Source organism: Branchiostoma floridae, chromosome 11 (genome assembly GCF_000003815.2).
Source record: "Branchiostoma floridae strain S238N-H82 chromosome 11, Bfl_VNyyK, whole genome shotgun sequence".
NCBI lineage: Eukaryota > Metazoa > Chordata > Leptocardii > Amphioxiformes > Branchiostomatidae > Branchiostoma > Branchiostoma floridae.
The window spans coordinates 9,563,318-9,587,591 of NC_049989.1; the positions used below are offsets into that span (position 1 = coordinate 9,563,318).

Sequence of the window (24,274 nt, forward strand, 5' to 3'; positions counted from 1 at the left end):
ATCAAGTTGCATAAAATGGTGAAAGTTAAGCATGTTATTGTTAAGGAATTGTAAAAAAGATGTTTTGTGTACATTTTAATTGAATTATCTTTGATTTTATACTATTATAGTCCAATGTCCTGTGGTTGTACTTATTATTTATAGAGCTCTAATATTGAACATGATATAATAATATTGCTTAACCTAATATATGTTTACAATCTCTGGTTAGAGAGCTGGTTGCTGATATTTTTGAAGTGTATGATATGATGTTTTACTAAGTGTGAGTTATGTGGAAAATTGATTAGAAGAGACAACTTATCAATATATATAATGTACAAATTATCAAGTATGCAAAATTGATACATATTTTAAATGCAGTGGTGCAGGATGAAGCAAGACGTTTGTATTGTTTAATATTTGCAGTACCCGGTAGTTTTATGTTCTTAGTTCTCACAACAAACTCATGACACCAGGAACATACTTTTGTATACTCTGTCTTACTAACTTCTGTATTATTTCAACTGCGTACTTAAAGCACCGCAAAATCCTTTGATTTCTTCCGACCGAGAAATTACCTATAAACAAACAATTTACAGTACAGTACTTCGACGTAACGGACCAAAGTACACAGAAGATATTTTAATTGTCAGCAGTACAACAATTCTAGAGACAGCGTATTTTCAATTAAACCCTCTTTGTGCTAGAAATGCTGTGTAATCAGTGCTATTGTTATAGTACAGTGAATTTCTTCATCAAACTGTTACATTTGTCAGAAACAATCTGTGCATTGCAATAGATGCATCTATATTAAACAAAAATACAGTCACATGTGTCATAAATATTTATCTAATGCATCATACTACTTATGCCACATCCTAAGACTGCTTCAGTGGATAGAAACTGCATACCGGGTATCATGCATGCAGTATTTAGGTAGGTTGTACCAAGTCATATACCGAAGACTTTTAAAGTAGTAAATACTGCTTCTCAGCTTAGCAAGTAGGAGAAGAAATATAGCAGCTGAACACTAGCCCCTTACTTTGCTTGCATAAGCTGTATGTCTAAAGGGCTATAGAAATGGAGATGGTGACTGCCCTATACACCATGTGGTATGGAAAATGTCACACTCCAATAAGACAAAAGTCAACGGTTCTAAATGTGGAATTAAGTAGCTACACAAACAAAGGATAAGGTTTGCTTGCTAATGGATATTTTGGAACTGAAGTTATCTCTACATTGATGAAGTTTAGACACATGGAAAATAAATTATGCAAAATAACAGTTAAACAACTACATGTAGATAGATTTTGGAAATAGTCAGATATTTCAGTTAGCATCCTAGTAGCCTTTCAACTTCAAGCCAATATCAGTTATCTCTTACTGTTAACTTAGTGTAGACAATAACTTAAAATGCTAGTCTTGATCGTATTGCCATATAATGTATGTTTGCACAACTCCTTATATGACCACTTCTTCAAATAAGAAATCCTGCATGAAAAAAAACATGTATTTTTCCGTTGACAGAACATGCATGATGCCCTCAAATCAAGATCAAGAAAAATGCGACATTGAAATTGTATTTAATGATGCTCAGATGATGTAGGTGGGTGTGTCATGAGGAGGAGACAGGCTGTCATCATTTCTGCTGTTTCTGCCACTGTTCAGGTGTTAAGGTTTTCTGGGAGAATGCGTGGATGTCTTTCAGTTCCTCTTCCAGGCAGGCATTCACCAGTCTGTGTGTATAAGAAGTCAATTATCATCATGTGATAACAATAGTGGCACAATGATATCTCTTTAAAATTGAATTGTCATGCTGACTACAGAATAAACCTAGCCAATCAATATAATAAACCCTTTCACAGAGTAGATCAGAACGCAAGAAAGAAACAAAACCCGTCTGGACGCTGTTATGCAAATCAAAACATTAGTCAAGACAAGGACTGTTTTCTATTTCAAGGCCTTTACCTTTGACATATTACATTTTATACCTAGAATTCCTGTGTCGCACATGCAATTCTGATCTCTTTGAGAGGTCTTATAGCAAGAACAATGACACAATTTGGTAAAGCTATCAGTTATGAAAACCTGAACTAAAGATATAACGTTGAGTGCACACATTAAGTTATAAAATCATCTATATGCTTAGAAATGCAGCTTTGACTTTAAAAGTTTCTAAATTCATTTCGAGTGAAGCAGAACATCAGGACCTGACAGGGATTCACACTCAGTACCTCCAGGTTCTGGGTCAACGACCCTGACCACAAGGCCACCATGCATGGGCACACACCTGTCAGAATTTGGTTTGGTCCATTTACGACAAAACGCCTCATGTGCGACACTTGGGAAAATGGCGGCTCGATTTGCCGATTCAAAATTTTTGCGAAACTTTGCCTCTTAAACATGTCCAAATATGCGCCGCCAATTGTTTTTCATGTGGGAACCTTAGAGGGGCGTAAAAGGAAGGCGCCATATCTTTCTCTGGCAAAGACTTCTCGAAAATTGGCTGAAACAGAGAAACAAAAATCAGATTAATATCACAGGTAGGTAGATTTGTTATGAATATGATGCCGAAAACCGCAAGTTGTTACCGCTTGGAGAAAATGAGAGAGAGGTCCGAGAGTGATGTCAGTTCATAGGCGGTAGGCCAAGGTATTGTTGTCGGATCGCCCGGGCTGAAGTGCCGGGTTGGTGTTCCGAGTGTGACCCGAAATTAGAGTACGTTGTACTCGGGATTACTCGAGTGGGTGCCAAACGTTCCGACGGAGATTTCCAACAGATGCAGAAGGTACCCGAAGTGCGATTTTGCGACAAAAACCAACTGAGGGCATGCACTCGGCATGCGTTGCCCACGTAACCAAAAGACCATGTGACCCTACCAACTTCTGACAGGGCCTATGAGGTAAGTGTGCCCGTACCGTGCCATGTCATGTACAAACCTGTGCCTCTGGAGCAGCGGCTTGCCCTCAAACTTAGCAGACACGATGGTGACATTAAACGCTGAACCACAGTGGTTGGGGGATGTGTCTTCTACATCCTGCACACAAAAACAACAAGTTTCAATATGAACAAAAAATCCACAAAACAACACGTAGGCACGTAGCTCGAAGAAACTCATAATTTCATTATTATTATACTGTGGAATGATACTGTACGATTTACCCCTGTATAAGTTAATGAATACATCCTACGTATATTAACAACTATCAATGTAACCTCTAAATTATTCTGCCTAGTACCTGTCATATTTACAATGGTCTTATCGGGATCTAAGAAAAAAACCTTGGTCACAGCAAAATGTTAGTAAAACCAAAGCCTTTTGGGGAGGGGGGCACAAAATTGCGCAAGCATATGGCTTTGAATAATACAAGACATGCGAGCCATACTTACGATGTGAGTTGCCTCTAGTTCACGCTGGAGCTTCTCTTTGATGTACTCTGCCGTTATAGACATCCTATCTGTGCGTTTCGTTCCTTCAAATCGCCAAAATAACAGTGTGATTCTAGAAGTATCGGAGCGCTGCAGCAGGGTACAGTAACCTTTGACCTTATGCTTACCTGATTACCCAATATTACACGTAGCACGTGTCAAAAACTGTCAGCCCAAGCCTTGGTGTCAGCCGGTCCAATAAAGTGAGGTACAAGTCGATCGAAACGGTAACTTTTTAATAGGGGATATTTCAGTACAACATAACTCCGTAACATCCTGTATAGGATGGTTCCTGCTCGTTTTGTCATTTTCACGCAATTCAAATGTTGAAATCACTTCAATTCTCTGTTCAACTGACACCGTGACCATGGCAAGAGGAGAAATTGAAACTGGCATAAAGCTGGCACAACTGACTCCGTCAATAGTTTCCTCAGGTTGGTACGTCACTGAATAAAGTGACTCTTTTTACACAACCATTACTTTATTCTCACCGACGTTTCAGTGACCGTCTGTTGTTTACAACTGACTGTCAAACGCACATATGTACACTGCCACCAGTCAGATATCATGAAGACTCGAGAGTGAAGATACGTCAGTGCAAATGTGTTTTATTACGGTGAGTAAAACATACATCGAAAAGATCGTCAAAGTGATCATATAAAATACTTTCTGTTACAAATATTTAAACAATATTGGTGGTACATTTCATTCTTTACTTGTTTTCAAAGAAGTCAAACCCCGCAACAGTTATGCAGGTTTAGAATCGCATTCGATATTCTATATGTACATCATGTGACAATCAGTTAATCTTTTTATGTTAGAATTTAGATTATTTACCTGTTTTCAATCACTTCATATATTTGATTTTGTTCACTTGCAATGAGCCCCATGGGCATGAATTTGCAATAAAACCTTTATAGGTAATAAAAAAAATCTACCGGTAGAGTACTCCAAAATCAGATAAAAATGTTGGAACATCAATGTAACGTACAACACCTGGATAAACTTACATCCACACAAGTATAGAGCTTTTTTTAATCATCTTCTTCCTAAAAATGTAACAAATTGTTTCATTTTCAAATACATCTTCCTAGAGGAAAATCTAGCATAAAAAATATGAAATCATTATTTGGACGCTGAAAGTGCCATTTTCTGTTCGAGATCTTTTCGATTTCGATTGCAATGGTTCTCTACATAAGATTACATGAAAAGATAAATAAACATTCTAATAACTGTTAATCCGCAGCTAACTTTCTCAAATAATTCATGTACAGTTAGAGGTTGGGGCCTCTTTCCTGCAGCTGTGCCTGCACCTATACCCTGCGTTACGTTTAGGTATGCATCCTTTTTTTGAACCCTTATGGATTTCTCCTTTAACCAGTGCTAATCTCCAAGCAGATCCTTTGGTAGCATAAGACAGTATCAACAAAAGCTGGAAATGGAGTTAAGTAGCCTTCTGTTGCCAATGAACACTCCCAGGCCGGCTACACTCCTTTGTCAGCTTTTGATATTGCTACCAAAGGATTTAAAGCTTGTCCGACTTTAGATTCCGGTCATGTTAAAGTTTATCATAGTGCTGTTGGTGTACAGTTTTAACATAAGTGCGGAGAAGGTGAAACCAGTGAAGTCCTTCCCCACAGATGTGCAGTGGGCAGGGTGACCACGGGGGGAGGAAGTGTCCATAGCAGAGTGACCAGAGCTGTAGGGGGTGTCCTCAGGATGCTGACCAGCCGCGTAGGGAGTGTCCAAAGCAGGATGACCAGTGGTTTCCACCTCTAGTGTCGGCTGTGGAAAATAAGATAGTATCTGGTCAGTAATGAATTCAATGCAACCACCATCATGGTGACAATTTTAAGATACTGTCGAATGTCATAAATTTGAATTTCGATAAAAATGACAATGCAACAAAAAGAGTCTTTCAAATAACAGAATAGAAACTTACATGTAAATATTATGTATGTCTTTTATATCTATGTTTGTTCCAACTTTCTTGCTGTCTATAGTAAAATATGATAAGCTCTTGGAGCCACTACAATTTTTTAAAAGGGTCCGATTTATCTGCAGCTTGCAAAGTCAATGGCGAACCTTTTGAATATCCTGGACGCCGGTGTTGATGTATAGGCCGCCGATGATTCCGCCAATGATTAAGAAGGTCAGGAAGGCAGCTGCTAGGACTGGGTAGGTCACAAGGCGGCCCACACACCCTGAAAATGACATAACTCTTTACGGTGCTGGTAATAACGCAAAGTAAACAAAAGTAAAGTTAATAAAGGCAGTTTTCATTGCCTAAATTGTAGACTTTCGATGTTTTCTTTTAAGTTACCGTTTTCTTACTACATATTTATTCTTACAGACCGAATAGGGACTCCCTAGGCCCTAGATGTTGTAATTAGAAAAATGTAATGCGAAAACGATATTTAAAAACAGGAACCGGACAGAGTCTGCAACAGAGGCTAAGTTTCCATCAAACAATATTGGAAGCTTGAAATTGTATTTGTGTAGGTAGAAACCAGATTTTAATTTGCAACAAAATTGGAATATTGCATATACGCCAAAAAGTTTGCAAAACAATAATTGTCACAACGCATGATATAAGATCTCTCTCTGTGCGTGTCTCTCTCTCTATGTATCACTATGTATGTAGGGAGACCAGGCTATAAAAATTTGCACGGCGTGAACTCTCTCAATACACACAACTGCATACATGTGCGATTACTCCCACGCCGCTATCTTCCATCACATGATCTGTGCACCTTGTCAGGTGTCCTATCTAATAACGTGACTTAACGGAACATAGTGCTCGTGCCTTCACAAATACTAGGGCTGCTTAGAAAATTGTTAATTCTTATTTTCTTGTTGTTTTTGGTCTTGCTTCAGGATGGAATTAAAGATCAGTTAAAGTGTGGAATCTGCTACCCAGAGATTTCAAGATTGTCTCCGATCAAGATTGTTAAAGAAGATGATAGACAATTTCTACAGATAATAATGGTTTTATTGTATATAACCCTCTGACCGCATGACTTCTTGACTTTATGTACATATATGTGTTTGTATCTGTTTTGAGTGTATGGTATCTGTCCATCCACTTGTACAATGTATATACTGTGTGTGTTTTTAATGAGCCCTGAAAGATTAGCTCAATGAGCTAAAGGGTATCACAATAAACTCAATGGAATTTAACCAAACAGTTTTGGCTTGTGGGGCTCGATTCCTATTGAGTTTTCAAACAAAATCACTTTAGGGAGATTAAAAAGTATGGATAGAAAAGATTCACTTTCTTAACTAGATTAAGGCCTATAAACAAAATAGATAATGCACATCAAAGAAGAGAAGCTTTACAGAAAAAAAAAATGATAGCCAAATCATACCGCGAGTTGCTTGTTGTGGGATGTTTAAGCCATGACCGTCGGAGGGTGGAGCACCATCATCTTTCTTGATTGAGTCACGGTCTATTTTGTCAGCCGGGGCGTCATTTTGTTTGCTTGAAGCGTTAATGTACGTGGGGTTAGCTGAAGGGCTGGCGTGAGGCTCAGGGGTGTATGGACCTATCCCGTCCCCTAGGGTCGGAGGACGAGGATGATTTGTGCTTGAAGCATCTTCTTTCTTTCGAGAGAAATCTTTTCTTGATGTGGGAGCATTTGAGCGACTGGCGTGAGGATCAGTAATGTATGGACGTGCCCCGTCCCCAGGGGCTAAAGGATGAGGATGATTTGTGCTTGAAGCATCTTCTTTCTTTCGAGAGAAATCTTTTCTTGATGTGGGAGCATTTGAGCGACTGGTGTGAGGATCAGTAGTGTATGGACGTGCCCCGTCCCCAGGGGCTAAAGGATGAGGATGATTTGTGCTTGAAGCACGTTCTTTTTTCCGAGAGTGTTCTTCTGTTTCTGTTTCTTCCGAATATGCCTCACCAGACGCATTTTCATAGAGTTCATAGTCTTCGTTATCGGGTACATCATCTTCATCACTGGGTACATAATACTCATCACCACCTGCTGGGGGTATTTCCTGACCAGCTGAAGGTGGCTGGTTGGGAGGATTGTCGTCACTGTTGGTTGCCAAAGCGGCGGCTTCGCTGGTCTTAAGGTACCGCCCTGCGTAGGGCATTAGACGGGCGTCGCCGTAATTATCGTGGCGCGTGTCTGGCTCGTATATCTGATTGATGTCGGCGGCGTTTTGCGGATACTCCAGGTCCGTGTCAACGGCGTTCGATAAGTACACCGGATTCAGGTCTTCCTGCTGGTTCATCTTATTCGGATCGCCACGGTTTTTTTGCCCGTACATGGCATTCGGTTCGCTCGGTGTGTTTGCCGCGTACATCGGATTCTGGTCTTCTTCTTCTTCGTTTGACGCGGCGTAAATTGGATTCTGGTTGTCATGTACGTCATCTGTGGCGCAGCTCGGACCCGAGTTCCGGGATTTAGGCACTGTCGTTTCCATGGTAACCCGTGTTGCGACCTTATTTATCAGACAGATGACGATAAATTAGATCTTAATGTTCTACTGTACATGTTTTAATTAATACTTCTCGGATTTGGTGGTAAGATTTCCCTTATTGTAAAAGATCACAAATTGGGATCGTAGGTGCCTTATATTCGATTTCTTGTTAATATTGAGAAGATCTATTTTGCGATTTTATATACCTACACGAAATCTGACCAGCACACTTCAAGAATGAGTAAAAAAGGTTATTCTATAATAAGAAAACGCACTGCCTTTACGCATGCTTTAAGGCATTCTTATAGTGAAAGGTTGCATTTTGTGTGGTGATATGGGGCAGCTGTACCTTAAACAACCTTATGTTGCCTAGTTCTGAAGTATTTTTCCTTCTGTCTGCATATCAATAGTCTTAGATCGATTAAAAGTCTAACATATGCAACAAAAGTTACTTACAGCATTATACATTAAAACCTAGACTAATCAGCGCACAGATCTGAGATGTTTGATGTATGTATTAGCTAGTCTTTTTGCTGACGTGTACTTTTTTAATCCACGGTTTCTGCAGGTACACACATCGACACATAACTGTCCAATATCAGTTAGAGAAAATATGGAATCATCATAAATTCACCCCTATGTCTTTTTAATGTATTCCTCCTATTGAGTACCCTATACTACAAGAATCAGGTCGTAAATCTAAATTGCTTGCATAAACGTGAAATTAATGAAGTGAGAATGATAGAAATTCCCTTTTGGCCAGAGCAGTGTTGAAAGTAGGTGAAAGTTGCTTTGGGACTAAGTTCAGTTTGTGATTTCCATGAAAAGGGAAGGAGTGATTGTAGCTAGAGGTCGTTGGCAATTATTTTACACGTTGAAGAGTATTCTATATGCGCAATATAGGATAAATAAGGATGTATGGTATATCTAAATTTAAAGATTTAGTCTTGGAACAGATGTTTTCTTATTTTGTAGGATTTAAATGTTTTAAAATTCTACCAGTTCACTTGAAGTGTAGTACTTATTGAGTAGCTGACGCGCAGTTGTAAAATAAATCTATGTCTTAATTCCTACACTTGTATTGAGTGCCAGCAGTTGCTAGAAATACATTTTGTACTCACTGTAGACAAGGCGACCCGTAGTCAAAACTATATCGCCCGCGAAATGAGCCTCAGTTTGAAGGGAAAGGCAGTTATCGTTGGTTCCTGGTAGAAACGACAAGCAAACCTGTCCAGGTTTCAGCTGTTACTGTCAGAGTGGCTTAGACCAAATAAGATATGATGGGTGGGGTCCGACTTATCAAAATTATCTAACACTTCGGGTAGGTGCCATTCATATCAGAGGGGCGCGAGCCTTAATTTTTCTATTCAATAAAGATAAAATATATATGACATGCTAGGACACAGTCTGTAGCTGTAGTTTGTAATCTTATAGCTTGTCTTAAGCCCGTACTAACAAACGTGTTTATGTGTGACTGTTGAATTTTGAAAAAAAAAACGTTCGGCCTTGAAAACTGTGCCTATTTGATTGAAGGTTACGCAAATCGTTCGATCCCGACTAATCAGCGGGTGATCTAAAGTACTTACTGTATTAGCAAGACTTGTCTCTGACGTGTTCTTTATGTCTCGTGGTCTTTGCATAAGTCAAGAGGTAACTGATATATGTTTGAGACGGACACATGTGAATTGTGTTGTTATCAACATTTAGGGGTTCAAAAGTAATTTTTCCCTAGAACTGTATTGTAGAATGAAATTTTTTCACTAAGCACTATATGGGAATCCTCATTAGATAGCTTCATAAACAACACTTACAAATAGCGTTATATGTGCAACGGTTATGTATGGCGGGTCATTCAGTATAATATAACCAGCTGCTGACGCGCCACGTGCCTGTGAAGCTGGTTTGTTTCGCCGGTTATAAAGACCCAGATATAAACGGTCATTATAGGAAGTTTTTTTGCTGTTCCGTCAATTTTTAAAAAGCCTCTATTAAAATGGTTAACAAACTGTCCTGCTTTTGATGATCATTTCTGGTCATAGTTCACATCTTGAGTGACAGAAGCCTATCTAAGGTTACCCGAGCAGTCCTAAATGTTGCCAGGTAGGTTTCACGCTCCGTTGCGCAGCCAAACAAAACCAGCCCCCAACCGACCGTACAAAACAGGTGTATCGCGTTCGGCTCACAATACCCGGGCGCGCCGGATCGCCTAGCGCCGCTGTATTACGTTACAAGTTTACCCCAAGCTTACTCCGACCGTGTCCCATACACAGTAACCACCACACAACGGCGTGGAAAGCTGTGGAGAGGGCACAACACCTTTGTTGTCATTCTGTGTGCAACAACCCGTTAAGAAGGGTCAAAATTCTTTCAACAAGGTCGGGCGGTGAAGGTACCAACAGGGGCGATGTCACAACACTCGAGACCTTTAGACATGGAGCCGACGGTACAGTACTTCATAACGGTGAAGTATGGAGGTAAGAAACAACTATAGACACCATAGCATCTAAAATTACCCGTTAATCAAGTTAAAGTAGTAACTATGACAGTGTTGTCGTTCAGAAAGTACAAAAAAGAAAAATGAATCTAGCCTTTGTCATATATGTTTTGAGGTTTACATATATCATAGTATGCCCAAGCATGTGTATACATGTACTTATGGAAACGGTTGTGAACAACCATACCACAATACAAGTGAATACGATCTAACAATTGCAAGATTAGTTGTCTAGGAGTTTATGTATGTTACAAGCAGCGCTAGCGAAAGTACCTTTAACAGCTGCTTATTCTGTCTTTTATATGGCTGCTTATCGTGATAGGAACAATGGACCTGTCAAGTTCTAACTGAACAATAAGGCCTTGAGAAACTCTAACAGCTGAACACATGGATTCTAGTAGTTGAAAGAACTGTCGCTGAAAAGGATTTTCGTACCAAAACTGTAGTATCAAGGAGGTTAAAGAAAGCTCCTTGGTAGTATGTACCTGTATGTTTGCCATTTTTATGATATTGGCCGCCATTATATGTACCTGGTGTTTCAAGATGTACTGTGATACAATAGTTTACAACCAGTCTGTTTACATAGGGCGTGTGTACACAAACCATAAAGTCTTAAATTGTAGTTAGTTATTGGCTGTCGACAGTCTGTCGTAGTTAGGTAGTTCCTTCCCCTTGTATATACTAAATACTATTTTCTGTCATCTATGTAGTCTATTACATATTAGATGATAGAAAAAGCTTAGATTCTATTCAATGGGGTGGGGGTGGTAGCCATAGGATATTCCAGGCTTCGCACGGTGGAATAGAATAACAGAACTCACTTCCTGTCTTTTGCTAACTAGACAATACTATGCATTACTCACATATTTGCGGAGTCAAATTATAGACTTATTGTTTTGTGGATGATTATGACTAGCCAGTAAACGTGGCTGGCACCTGCTGGTGTGTTTGTTTACACGCTGTGGTGTAAACAATTGTCCTTGGCACAGATAGACCAAAGCGTGTGTTGTTCAAAACGTCTGTGCTCCGTGGTGCAGAACAAGACGACCTTTACCCAAAACATCGTCCTTTGTAGGCGGAAAGAACTTTCAAATATTGTTTCTAGCGTTATATTGTCCCTTGTATCTATATTAAAGGATATGTAAGGTGGCAGTAGCTTAATGACATACCCTTTCGTAAACTCCAAGGTTCATTTCGTGAAGAAGGCCTTTCTTGGAAAGCAATACCTTGACATATAAGTACGATTTATTGTCTCGGATTAACCCCTGAAAGTTTTCACACGATTGATTTGAACTACTCAATTTTGTATTTATAATTTTGCTTCTATATTGTATCTTGAACCAAAGTTCTTCTAATGTGTATTGTTGTATATTTTGGTTTAAAAAATCGTTGCATTTGATATGCATAGCATTATATACATACCGGAAATCCGGGCACAAAGTGCACAGGCGAACATTTTCAAAAGCTCTTCAGGATTTTACACGGAGGCTGGTGGTTAAGTGCGTACTTGAGAACATATCAATGGGATAGCCGTGGGAATAGGTAGTAATTATATCCAAATAGCACACACTTGGACTAAACCATTCAAACGTCAGGTACTTTTATACCGGATTTATTGCATTATTCGTCAGATATCATCTGTTATCTTTCACCAATTGCAATTGTTTAAGAGTTTTGATAAAAGTATAAAAAGACTTTTTTGGGGAAAAAGAGTTGGCGCAATGATTGTTATTAGAGAGTAGATGAAGTGATGCGACTAATACCGTGCAAAGACTAAGGATTACTTCTATGAGTCCGCAAAGCTTTAGATGGAAGATAACACCGGTACCGTCAGCTTCTACATCATCATAGTCTACAGGGGTATTAAAAGTATACACAGTAATTAAAAAGTGAGATGAAATGTTATTCCAAGACACGTACTGCTGTGCATTTTGGCTGCAATAAACGTTTTTCATTATGCGTTTTGTTCTTTTAATACAATCCGGAAGATTAAACAATTTACAATGCATCCATGCTAGATATCACTAACAACAACAAAGCAAACTTTATATAATCACTAGTCTAGGACAAATTACAACCGATGATTTTACAAGTGGGTAAAGACAAGTATTGGGGATAAAATATTAACATATTTTTCAAATCGCCTATTTTGAATAAAGAAGAAAAATCGCCTATCAAGTTGTAGCACCACTTATGTACAGATATATGTATTGTTATTACATTTAAACGTTATGCCGTGCAAACGGGGATACAGGTATTTGTTTTCTTCGTATCTTGGTTACAAACTTACAAAGCGACCAAAAGTGGCTTGCTGTGTCACCCGAGGGCCGTCCCTCAGAAATCTCTGCTAATGATACATAATTGGGAGTCCTGGATAGCATATGTCATTAATCCTTTTATAATAGCTGTCATCCTCCCTCCAAGAAACCAGCATGTACATGTAAGTAGTGCGTGATTACAATGATTGATATGACATTGTGTATTTTTCAGACAACCAGACAGAAATTTTCAACCCCCACTGCAAGAGTCAACTGCTATTGAAGTGTATCAAGCAGAAGTGTAGATGTGAGCTATTGGACCACGATGGTAAGATTCAAATTAAGTATATTTTTTTCACATTTTTGAAGTGGATAGACTGGTCAATTATTGCCCACTTATAGTTTATAACAAAAGGTCATCAAAGCGTTAATAAAGCCTTTAGGCAGTCGTCTATGTCAGACTTGCTGTTTGAAGCTTTTTTAATTAAGTTAAAAGTATGGAAAAGATTTCACATATATACATGTAGTGAAATTGATTCATAATGTCCACAGATTTCCACGCGTGCAAAATATAAACCCTAAAATCATTTACAGGTAGAAAAAAAATTACTTGCAAAATCTGTTCCGAATGTGTCAGAATAGTCCAATGTTTACTAATAAGCGTAGGTTGCTACAGATAAAGAAATGGGGAGAATTTAGACAATACCTGCAACAGAGTGTGATAAATCACAATTAATTGGGGATTGAGTATCAGACGCCTCTGTAATTGTCGCCTACAGCTCATTCTATAACACTGCGTCAGAACAAAAAGCGCACCCTACCGTGTAATTCTACACAGCTGTAATGAGACGGCGTCATTGTGATACTACATATATATAGCTTTACAACACTCCGTACCCGGGTACCCTGTTTCTATTTGTTAAAGAAATCACGCAAAGACTTGAACGTTTCATATTGATATATGTGTAAGCAACAATATTCATTGAAATTAGTTGGTGACAATGTACCAGTAAATACATATTAGCTTATAAACACAGAATCTTGATTGCTGAAACTTTAATTGGGATCAGCAAAATGTTCGCATTTGTCCTTGCACCAATTTGAGAAGTCATACCTTCTCTGATTGTACTGCTCTTTCCAGAATATCATCCACTGCTTATTGGTGCATGCATGCGCTCATTTTCAGCGGTCATCGACCTAGCGGACGATCAGGGTAACGTGAAAAACTTGTCAGAGAGTCAAACTATCTCCACCTACGCCAACGATGTCTTGGAGCCGAGAGGCGTCTACTTCCTCATAAAAGTCATAAGTGAGTTAATCTGATTCATTTCCAACCTCCCTAGCTCCCTCCATCTTCCTTCTCTTTGACATAGATCTAAGTTACTACTGTAGTTGTATTATTGACTGTGTATAGCGATACAGTAGTCAAAGGAATACTCTTTTCATCGTGTACAACATAAGTTCCCCGGTTTTCGATATCTAAATAACATAGAATATCTTAAGCTCCGTCTGTACTTGCATTCACTACTGTTTTGATTAAGAAGCGAGAAGAAGTCGAACCTATGGATGTTAGTATGCATTAGACTTTTTAGTTTTACTTTACTAGTAACTGTACTTGTAGTTACAATTACTAGTACTTAGAACTTTATCATCCTGGCCTGTACTTAGCTTGTGAGAACAGAAACGTACAATTAATTATAAGGGCTTCTTCATCATTCTTGTCACTTTTTTGAGTCCCACACATAACTTTTTACCTCCAATAATTTGTCTTTCTCCTGTTTTAACCACAGAAAGTGAAGTCGAGAACGAACCCACGCGGTACGAACCCATCATCAGCAACACAGAGAAGAACTGCCCGGGTTTGTCAGGTAAGATAACGTTAACCAGATTATTCCCTCTGCTATTTCAAACAATATCGCCAGGTGGCGCTACTGAAGCATCTAACGACGATCAAGATTTACCACTTGCCATTTCGGTGACTTTGTATAAAGATTGTTTGATTGAATTACTTTACAAGCTTCAAAATTGTGAAAAGTGTGTAAAATCATATAATTGTATGCACGTTGATTGTGTCCTTTGGCATTTTCGCTGATATTACACTTAATCCATGAATCAAAAATTTGCTGTAAAACAGGCAGAAAGAAATAACTCAAGCCAACGAGGCATATGGTCTATAGTTCTATACCCTTATCAGTGTCGGATATAACATTCTAAAAATGTAAATGTAACAGATATGATATGGTTTTGATTGGCAAAATTATCAATTATGTTTCTATATTATTTTTCTTTTCAGATCGTTTAAACCGCTCCACTAAGTCCCAGGCAGGCAATAGAAAAGGCTGGGCGAACCTGAAGAAAAGACTCCCGGCATCCTCTGCTCTATCCGCTATTTCCAAGGCCACAACGAAATCGGGGAAGAAAAATTCAACAACAAAATAATTTCTATACTATATGAAATTTTATATCATAAGTTTGACCAAACATTTTATCACTGCGAACATGTAGAACTGTCAGGGATACAAAAATTTTGTGCTTCCAGGCAAGATATGAAGATATGAATATAATGTTTGGAAACTGAAGATTGCTTCTTATGGTTCTCGTACCTGTATTACTCCGAGTGTGTTTGGTTCCCAAAAATTATTGGGTATCAAAAGCTTGTGATTATGTCGGTAATAAATTCCCTTTCATCGCCCCCATCTGATTTTTAAAGGATCTTAGAAAAAGAAGCTTGTATTTTTGTCACCATCATCATTATGTTTGCCTTTGTTGCCAACGAACAGAATTTTAGTATATTTGTTACGAAATAAATGTTAAAGCTACGTCGTGGAAAATATATTGTTACAGTCATTGTCATGTATTGGACTGTTTGTTTACAATACTTACCCGGGAAACTGCCTCTTAGTGTAACAGACGAGGTTTGTACAAAACGTACAAGCTCCATATCCGTAAAGATTTATTTCATCCACTCATTTCTGTAAGTGTAATAAGTTCTTTTACCCAAGAGACGTCCCTATCCAAAGCTAGATAGTCATAAATAACATTAATAAAGGCAATTGCACTTCAAAGTGTTTTGTTATCACTTAGTGCGGTATCTGTACTGAGGCCATAAAATGCCGATGAAACAAGACAAACGCTATAGTCTTCTCGTTATTTATCATTGTAACGCAGAACAGTCCAATATACGGCACGTAAGGATGACAATTTATAGCTACATTCGTCTTACAATCACACACTCGGGACAATGAAAATCCGAACAAATAAAGAGCCAATACACCCATATAGGCAGTCCAACGGGTCGAGTTTACTAGGAAAAAACGAGCACATCAATCTATCTTTATTTAGGTAAGGATGATTTGATCCCTGGGAAAGCAAAGTCAAAAATAGAACGGAAGAAGTGCTTGTCTCAATTATTTCTTCACATTTCTGTGAAATAATGGCGTTGCAAATGTACCCAATTGATATAATTTGTCCTTTGTGTACAATTGAGAACGGCCTTCACCCTTATTGTACGTCTATAAATGACGTTGTTTCTCATTTGCTTGTCATTTATGTCACAATGGAGAGAACTCCATCATTTTATGTGGCCATCCTTAACAACGCCAGGGGGGGGAGCTTCTTGTTTATTGGATATTGCCTTTTTATATGTTTTCTATTTTGTTGCATTCTTTATTGTATTCTTTCCCTTTACCTCGTGATTAGTCATCACGAAATCATGTTCTTTGTAGACGTACAACTCATAACAACTACCTCAGCGCCGCCTAGCGGTGAAAAACAGAACTAACCCGCATTGCAATAAGAAAAGAAGTACCGAAGTACTACCGAAACGCTGGTATGTAGTAATATCATTTTTATCGTATGACATGCGTCACAATGAAAAATTATTAAAATCACTTTTTATTGTCTGTAAATCGTGCATACCCACGCTATTTCCATTTCATTTTCCATAGAAATGAAAGAAAATTACAGGTTCGAGTAGCTAGCGAGTTTTGTTCGGGGATCCAAGGCAGTCAGCCCGCCGATCTCACATAAGCGATCCTGGGAGTGTAAGCCCGAAGGAGCTATACCTCCTTCGGGCTTAAACTCCCCCGAGGGCTAAAAGAAAATCGGCGGGCTGACTGCTTTGGGCCACCGAATAAACTGTCGTAGCTGCCCGATCCTGGCTGGACCCCAGGGTAAAAGAAAATAAGATCAAACTGTATCGCCCATCCAGAAATTATACGTGATTAGTTTTGCCTGTCAACCAGTAAGATACATGATTAGGCCACGTTGATTTGATTATAAGGATGACATCCTCCTGATACCCCAAAACTGATGCGAGTGTGGGAACGAACAAAAATTGGTAGAAAAGTTGCCTTTAGTATGAAATTCAACTATAAATCGTCAGGAAGGTTGAACAAATGACTGAACACACTTAATAAGATATACCGAACAATAGATTTATCATTTTTGTTCTTTCACATTCTTCTTTGACTTCGGAATTTACTTTGGCACTTTAATTTTAATTTGAGATTCCTTTTTCCAACATTCCCTTTCAATTGAGGTTATGTATGTAACGCTAGTTCACCTATATCCGCGGGGTGACCTTTATCCGTTGCTTTCAAAAAAGCATATTTAGGAGTATCAAGTCTGCGGACTGTGGTTTCAAATTTGCAATATTTTCAAAATGTTCCGATTTGAAACCACCGTCCATCGACTTCATATCCCTAAATACGCTTTTTTAGAAACAACGATTATAGGTCACCCTCGAATAAAGGTGAACCAGCGTTACTCATTTTACAGCTGCTTTGTACAATTTACAGAATGGTCGAGGACTTTGTCTGTTTTGGAAACGGTCAAAAATTGACGCGCGTGCGGACGTCATCCGTACAATCAATCCAACATGGCCTTACTGCGGTTAAAGTGAAGGCACAAAAAGTAGTTGCTGTCAGAAACAAATGATCCTGTACATTATACAAATCTCACACATATCTTAAAACCTTTTAAAACACTTACTGTGTAAATGCATGTATTAAGAGGATCAGGATGTTGACAAGTCTCGTTACTTAGAGATGGTTTACATAAAGCTCAGCTTCTAGCGGCCTGATATTTGAAATGACTACAGTATAAGTGTTATTTAGTCAGGTTATGGTGTACTCTTGTCGATTCTTTATCACTATGTCAACAAGCAATCCTTTAAAGGACTTACAAAATGCTGGATCATTATAGTGCAGCCAATCTGTATATTTAGAACTGTGTACATTTGTAAGGCGTTTAGCAAATACTTGTGGATGGTGGAATGACGGATTCATGTGTAGTTACGATAGTAAGATCCAAAATCGAGGGATAGTGAGCCCGTTGGACTGTATCTTTATCTGTATTTGTATCGGTATTCGTATCGCATCAGTATCAATATCAGTATCTGTGTCTGTATTTGCACACATATAGCCGGTAGAACTACCCTTTGCTGTAACACACCAACTAAGCATGCAAGTGCAGCTTATATAACAACTGGTTATATAACACTGAACGACCTGTAATATCGTGACATACATGTAGACAGACCTCAAACTGTCCATACTCTGCACAGCTTCAAGATTTGTTTAAAGCTGTCTAGTGAGAGGTGACCACAATTGTATGTACTTGATGACAACAAGTTACGATCATAACTGTTACATTTTTGAACAACTCAATTTTGTTTTGATACCTCATTGGTCATCAGGAAAATGCACTCATACCATCTTCAGTTATCATTTTTCTTAAACGTCTAACCAAAAGGCCCTTACAGCTTCCAAATAAAGCTGTAGCAGGCCAAAACCACTTCTTTCCGGTCGAGACAAGCAGTAGAATTTTCAAGTTTGACATAGTACTTTCACTGTACTTCGCTGCGCATGAATCATTACAAGATGTCCTCTCCATTTGATCATGATGCTATCATGAGAAGAACCTTTAAGTTAGCTGACATGCACGTAGTCATACCGTCTTTCAAACCGTCTGCCCCTAGTAACATCATATATCTATAATGCCATTTACTGTAGTTTAGATAATGTAAACGGCGGCCTCGTCGGCTATGATGTGATGTCTTATCACAACTTTACCTTGTCTCATTGAGGCATCTTTGCATTTTACAGTCGCCTTGGTCGTCATCTTTATGTTTACAATCGGACATCGCAGCTGCTGAGGGTCGTTAAAGATCACGATTGTGTACGCTTCATGGCGCAAACATCGCACATAAAGCACTCCACCGTAATCTTACCCGCCTTGCCAGTTTCTAGCATAAAGTGGGGCGGCTTACAGTTGCCATTTGCAGTTTGATACTTCCCGTATGAATGTGCCAGGCCCCCTGTGTGGCGGTATTATAGGTCTTAACGATAACACTGTAAAGTGGCGGTGATGCATCAGGTTTATGTGCAGAGGTCTTAATGTTCAGAGCTGGGTAGATACTGTTGTAAAAACAACGATAACCCCCTGGGTTAGAGAAAATAGAATCGTCTCAATGTTCTCCTTGTCGTTTGTTTGTACGGTGAATCCGATTCAAGGACGAGCAAGAAATCGAAGACTCTGTATACGTCCGTAAAGTATTTATTGGTTTTGTAAACTTCTTGTTTTATTGAAAGTTTATTACTGGTTATTCGTTATTGAGTGATTTCCGTGTTTGAAATAAAGGTAAAAATCTCGTAAACAACATTTACCCAAGCCAATGAATCCTATAGTCAAGGTAACAGGCAATGACAGAAGACTGAAGAGAGGAAATGAGATAATCTTTGACACCCTCTGGGACATTTGACGTGAACTTCCTGTCAGTGTCCTGGCCCGTGAACTTTAATGTCACTCAGTGGTGAGACGTGCATAGCATATGAAAATACAGCACTGTGGAAAAATGTAGCCTCCTTCGCAGACTTTTGAGTGCGGCAAAGCCCCCTGTCCGAGCTTAGAAACCCTAAGCTCATGTTGAAAATCGCGAATCAGAGACCCCCCCCCCCTTCGAAAATAAACGCCGTCGCTCCAAAAGTCTGCAAAGGAGGCTAGGAGACACGTCGACAGATAAAAATGCATACTGCGAACATCCATACAGAGATAAAATAATACTGGGCCGATAGCATCGACGATGGGTTATGCCAAGGAATTAAAACAAGTGCTTTTAAAAAAAGCTGGCGTTTCGTCTACGTTTATGAGTGCGAACTGTCTTTTTCTTGAAGTAAAATCTGTTAGAAAAAGTCACTCAAGGGCTGTTGCGTCTATAAGAAAAATTGTTATTTTGGAAAGGAGTACTGTTTAGTAGCTGGTCTTGGCTTACAACTTTATTTTAAAATGTACAATAAGTTCATTATAAAATCTATCAATATACTCAGGTACTTATGTACACTTGAAAAAGCACCATCAGCACTGTGACAAGATTCTATCTAAATTGACTACCAAATGTCAAACAAATTAACAGTTAACAATTAACAGCTACCTCATCTCTATTATACTGGTTTCCGCATTCACAACATTTCTTCCTTGTTTTCCTGGATAATTTTGCTAATATTCATGAAAATTTCCATACTTTTGTGTCGAGCGGTGTGCCTTTCCACGTCCGTGTTGTCTGAAAACTTCTGAATGAAGTCGATACTGAACAATGGAGCATTTGCTACTGTAAGAAAGGATCGCTGTTTTTGATGGAGTTTCATGCAAACAACATCAAGAGCCTCTGTTTACATCATGAATAGTAGTTTAGTGGCGAGTGTTTTGCGAGAATCATCTTACCGCGCATAGGAGCCGCTGCACGGTATTTTCCATTACCATGAACAGAAAAATTCGAATGCCGGGTTTGGAATCTATGAATATCAATAAATAAATAGAATATTTATATATTATCTTCAATATTTAAAAAGAAAAAAATCCACGCTCGGTTTCGAACCAGGGACTTTCGGATCCAAAGGCCTATGACTTTACCGATTGAGCTAAGTTGTTGCGTGTATTGTATGTGAGTGTACATTATGCTTTAACCTCATTACATAGTATTATTTATGTAGATTTTCGGTCGCTTTCTGGATAAAATCTTTTTTTTTCTTGTGCAATCTTGTGGAATAGATGTTATATGGCCATTTTCCAGGATATTGAAGTCCGAAACCACAATACAATGGTATTTCCGAACAGTTGTAGCAGTTGCATGCGGTCGCATGTGTATCGTGCAAATCAAGGCTGCCTGGCTTTTCTTGCTCCCTTGCCATATAAGGCAAAGCCTGAACATGAAATGTTGCAAGTCTTGCCATATAAGGCAATGGTTGAACAACAAACATGGAAGGTCTTCATGCTGTGCGACACAGTGTTGAACCAAGAGTTGAACCAAGTACCATTGAGGCATTCATCCATGCATCGAAGCATTGAAGCACTGAAGGTAAAACCCAACACAAAAATTATACCTTCTGCTCAACACTCAGCAGCTACAACAAAGAGTTTCACTACCAGCGCTATAGGGTAGCCTTTTGCTGCAATGCTATTGCAACTGTGTGGCCCAAGGGCTATAAAAACGGAGATTAGCGTTGTCCAAGAAGCGTGGGGAGTATGATAATGACGAAATTTTGAAAGTAAAATAATTTGATCAATCAATAAAATAACACCAAATGTCTTTATCTGTTGCAGGCAACTGTTTTTTACCTGTAAGTCACAAAACATTGCCAATCTGCATGTGATGATCTTCAAGCAGATCTAGTGATGGCATAAGATTGTATCATAAGCTGGCGAAGGATTTAAACCGGTAAAAAGGAGTTCATTGACCACCGTGGTGAGTCATATGTTGTCAGTAACTAAGTTCTTCCGTAAAAACATGTGGAGTCCCGGACGGAAACTTGCCCCTCTAAAATTGTTCACGACTCCGGATGTGCTATGGGGGAAGTCACTCAACTTTATCCCTGTAGTACTTGAAAGTTGGAAACTTTTGGCAATAACCGCAATGACTTGAAGCCTTTCAGCAACAGAAATAACGAAAAGCACTATAACTGAAAATATAGTGGCCGCAGATGTGCTGTCCCCAAGGCGCAGCATCCGTGGTTGTCTCCGTGGAACGTTTACTTCATCCATCTTCTAGATGGTATTTACGAGCCATGCAACGACTTTCCTTGAACTTCATATTGGAGTCGTGAGCCGTACCAAGGATGATGGTGGTCTCCAGGCGGCATCTTGACATATAGATAGGAAATACTAGTGCTTACAACTTACAACAAACTTTGACAGACTAAAGTTCACGACATTTTAAGGACATTCCAAATGAAAAGCTTCTTCCATGTTCATCTTGCTGCCCATGTTGTTGAAGTACTGTACTGGTTCATATTCTTTTATTATGCATGGTTCTTGTATGCTTTTACGCTCGCCCTATGCTCCCTTACGAATGATACTATGTATCTATAACGTGATAGATGAAAAATCGTTGTCCATTAATGTTTGGTACATTTTGAAAAATAGTAGATACGAAGCGTATGACCAATAACAGTAATCACGGCATTTGGGGACAACATGTGTCATATTGCTATGACAGCACATCTATAAACACATACGTATACTCCTCCCTCATAGTAATTGATAGATAGGTTGGATAGAAAGTAGATATGCTATATGAAGAACCATAACTAACATCTTTTCGAGTTTCAGAAGATACCCGAGAAAGTTGGAGCTGCCTTAAGTTGAAATACAAATAGCTGCGTTCACCTCTATTTGACTCCCTTGAAAACGTTTTTTACTCTGAGTACTACATGTACCGCTAGTTAACTTTTATCCGTGTGGTAACCTATATCCGTTGTATCTAATATACTTTTTTGTATACAACGGGGTTTAGGGATATCAGGTAGACGGACGGCGGCTTTTAGAATGTTGCAGATTTAAACCTCCGTCCTCGACTTTATATATGCAGATGGTATTGTGAATGCAGACATTTTGGCGGTGGTTTTATGTTGGCGTTTTTCGCGCTGCCGATTCACCTCTAACTTAAAACCACCGCGAACATTTTTCCATGGCAGTAAGAGACTACAGTGCACGGTGCTACCGCGAACTTAAAACCACCGCGAAAAGACATTTTCCTACTACCGCGAAATCAAATCACCGCGAACTTAAATGCATTTACAGAACAACGGATATAGGTCACTCGGCGGATTAATGGAGTATTAACATTACGATCAATCTTTCAATCTACTAGTCCAATCATGTGCACAATGCAACAGAATCATACCATGATCCCATGGACTAGTTGATAAGACTTCCTTTTCTTTTCCAAGGCCTCTTTAAGAGTATGTTGACTGATCTGTTCAAGTTCCGAACTCACATTCACCAACCTGTCAATACTATCAGAGATTAAAAGTTTCTATAATATGTGGCATGATGTATGTACGTACAGGGTTGCGAGAGCCAGTTTTCCTGGCCTCAGCAGCACGGGTTGGGTGAATCGTGGCATGAGCAGTTCGAGGGAAGATCGGCCATATTTAAGATCGACAGAGGGTTGCGCGTGTTTTTCATCTGAAAACCATCCCTGTCACTAGAGGTGCGTACCTAAAGCCCGGACTTGGAATTGGATCTAAAAATGTTTAGGTCCAATTAAAACAAGCATGGTGTTTATAAAAACACAGGCGACGAAAGGTTACGATTGAATAGTTGTTTGTTTGTTTGTTTATTTAGACCTCTGCTGTCATAGACACCCTTTGTCTCTGATATGGACTGTCTGTGCCTTGACAGTTTATGAATGAATGAATGAATAACCTTAATTGTACACGGTGCAGTGCATGGCAGGAACTATTACACAGAGTGTGAAATAAAGGTATCGGGTAAGACTAAATATCCTAATTACTATAACAATAAATGCTAGCATAAATTTCGATATCAAATTTCAATCGAGCGGGGATTATCATGAGTGTCAGTATATTTTCTAATAACATTGCTAACAAAGCTGTCTCCTATATTTGCCTATTTTTGGGTTGTGCCATTGAAGATAATTTATATTTATATACATTCAAATCTGTCTGTAGCATCTAGTCTTTTAAAATCTGATCTACTTGATTCGAGAACTGCGAATAACTTACGACGTAACGTATTATATCTAGAATAATCCACGACGAAGTGGAAATTCATTTCATATGGATAAAATGTTGGTTTATTAGGGGATTAATCGCCTCATGGCCGATTGACAATGTCACAATGGTGACCCTAAGTAGCCCATTGAGAGTCCCAAAGCACAGACTGCCAGACCAGCTGTAGGTCATCTGGAGCGAATTACAGCCCATTCCAGTACCGTGCCCTCGGGGACATCTGTGTCTGTTACATGTAAATCATAACACTCGCACCACCTGTACAACTGGAACCCGAGCTCAGGGGACAGTGTTAAACAGGTGCCCACTGACAAGCTTAGAACTGGGAGTTCATGGGGACATCGATCTGTGGAAACTTTTCACTCGCACCGCCACCTGTACAACTGGATCATATGCTTAGGGGACAGTGTTTAACAAAACATTTACTAGTACCCACTGTTACGTTATTGTTGACGCAAATTTTACATCAATAAATCTAAATCTTACATTAGAACCTCAAATAGGCTATGCAGTAAAGAAGTGCAATATCAGCATGGTCAAGTGAGCTTAGAGTGAGTAAATCACTTCCAATCCACGCAGACAGAAGGCGGCACTGGTTTAAGCTTAGGTACTGACACGGCTGGGTACATCTAAGAAAAGGGTAAAACAAC

At 39.1% G+C, this 24,274-nt stretch overlaps 3 protein-coding genes across 3 annotated transcripts; 1 reads left to right on the forward strand and 2 right to left on the reverse strand.

Moving 5' to 3' along the window:
- Positions 1-306: 306 nt before the first annotated feature.
- Positions 307-3,549, reverse strand: LOC118426030 (bolA-like protein 2). The gene is made up of 3 exons (XM_035835246.1): positions 3,370-3,549; positions 2,919-3,016; positions 307-1,715 (listed from the first exon to the last, which is right to left on the reverse strand). Exons 1-3 carry the CDS (start codon positions 3,430-3,432, stop codon positions 1,619-1,621), a joined length of 258 nt encoding a protein of 85 aa, XP_035691139.1. The 5' UTR covers positions 3,433-3,549; the 3' UTR covers positions 307-1,618.
- Positions 3,550-4,116: 567 nt separating this feature from the next.
- LOC118426027 lies at positions 4,117-5,815 on the reverse strand. Its single transcript, XM_035835243.1, has 2 exons — positions 5,494-5,815; positions 4,117-5,193 (listed from the first exon to the last, which is right to left on the reverse strand). The coding sequence occupies exons 1-2, from the start codon at positions 5,623-5,625 to the stop codon at positions 4,951-4,953; spliced, it is 375 nt and encodes a 124-aa protein (XP_035691136.1). The 5' UTR covers positions 5,626-5,815; the 3' UTR covers positions 4,117-4,950.
- Positions 5,816-9,994: 4,179 nt separating this feature from the next.
- On the forward strand, positions 9,995-15,425 carry LOC118426019. The gene is made up of 5 exons (XM_035835234.1): positions 9,995-10,316; positions 12,827-12,922; positions 13,781-13,903; positions 14,385-14,462; positions 14,888-15,425. Exons 1-5 carry the CDS (start codon positions 10,247-10,249, stop codon positions 15,031-15,033), a joined length of 513 nt encoding a protein of 170 aa, XP_035691127.1. The 5' UTR covers positions 9,995-10,246; the 3' UTR covers positions 15,034-15,425.
- Positions 15,426-24,274: the final 8,849 nt, after the last annotated feature.

What these genes read in the sequence shown, in the direction of transcription:
- LOC118426027 (XM_035835243.1), bottom strand. Translation starts at nt 5,625, where the DNA reads ATGTCATTTTCAGGGTGTGTGGGCCGCCTTGTGACCTACCCAGTCCTA. An exon ending in GCGTCCAGGATATTCAAAAG is followed by an intron (nt 5,194 to 5,493) that starts GTTCGCCATTGA and finishes TATTTTCCACAG; the next exon opens with CCGACACTAGAGGTGGAAAC.
- LOC118426030 (XM_035835246.1), bottom strand. Translation starts at nt 3,432, where the DNA reads ATGTCTATAACGGCAGAGTACATCAAAGAGAAGCTCCAGCGTGAACTA. An exon ending in AACTAGAGGCAACTCACATC is followed by an intron (nt 3,017 to 3,369) that starts GTAAGTATGGCT and finishes TTTTGTGTGCAG; the next exon opens with GATGTAGAAGACACATCCCC. An exon ending in CCGCTGCTCCAGAGGCACAG is followed by an intron (nt 1,716 to 2,918) that starts GTTTGTACATGA and finishes TTATACACACAG; the next exon opens with ACTGGTGAATGCCTGCCTGG.
- LOC118426019 (XM_035835234.1), top strand. Translation starts at nt 10,247, where the DNA reads ATGTCACAACACTCGAGACCTTTAGACATGGAGCCGACGGTACAGTAC. An exon ending in CTTCCTCATAAAAGTCATAA is followed by an intron (nt 13,904 to 14,384) that starts GTGAGTTAATCT and finishes TTTTAACCACAG; the next exon opens with AAAGTGAAGTCGAGAACGAA. An exon ending in GAACTGCCCGGGTTTGTCAG is followed by an intron (nt 14,463 to 14,887) that starts GTAAGATAACGT and finishes TTTTCTTTTCAG; the next exon opens with ATCGTTTAAACCGCTCCACT.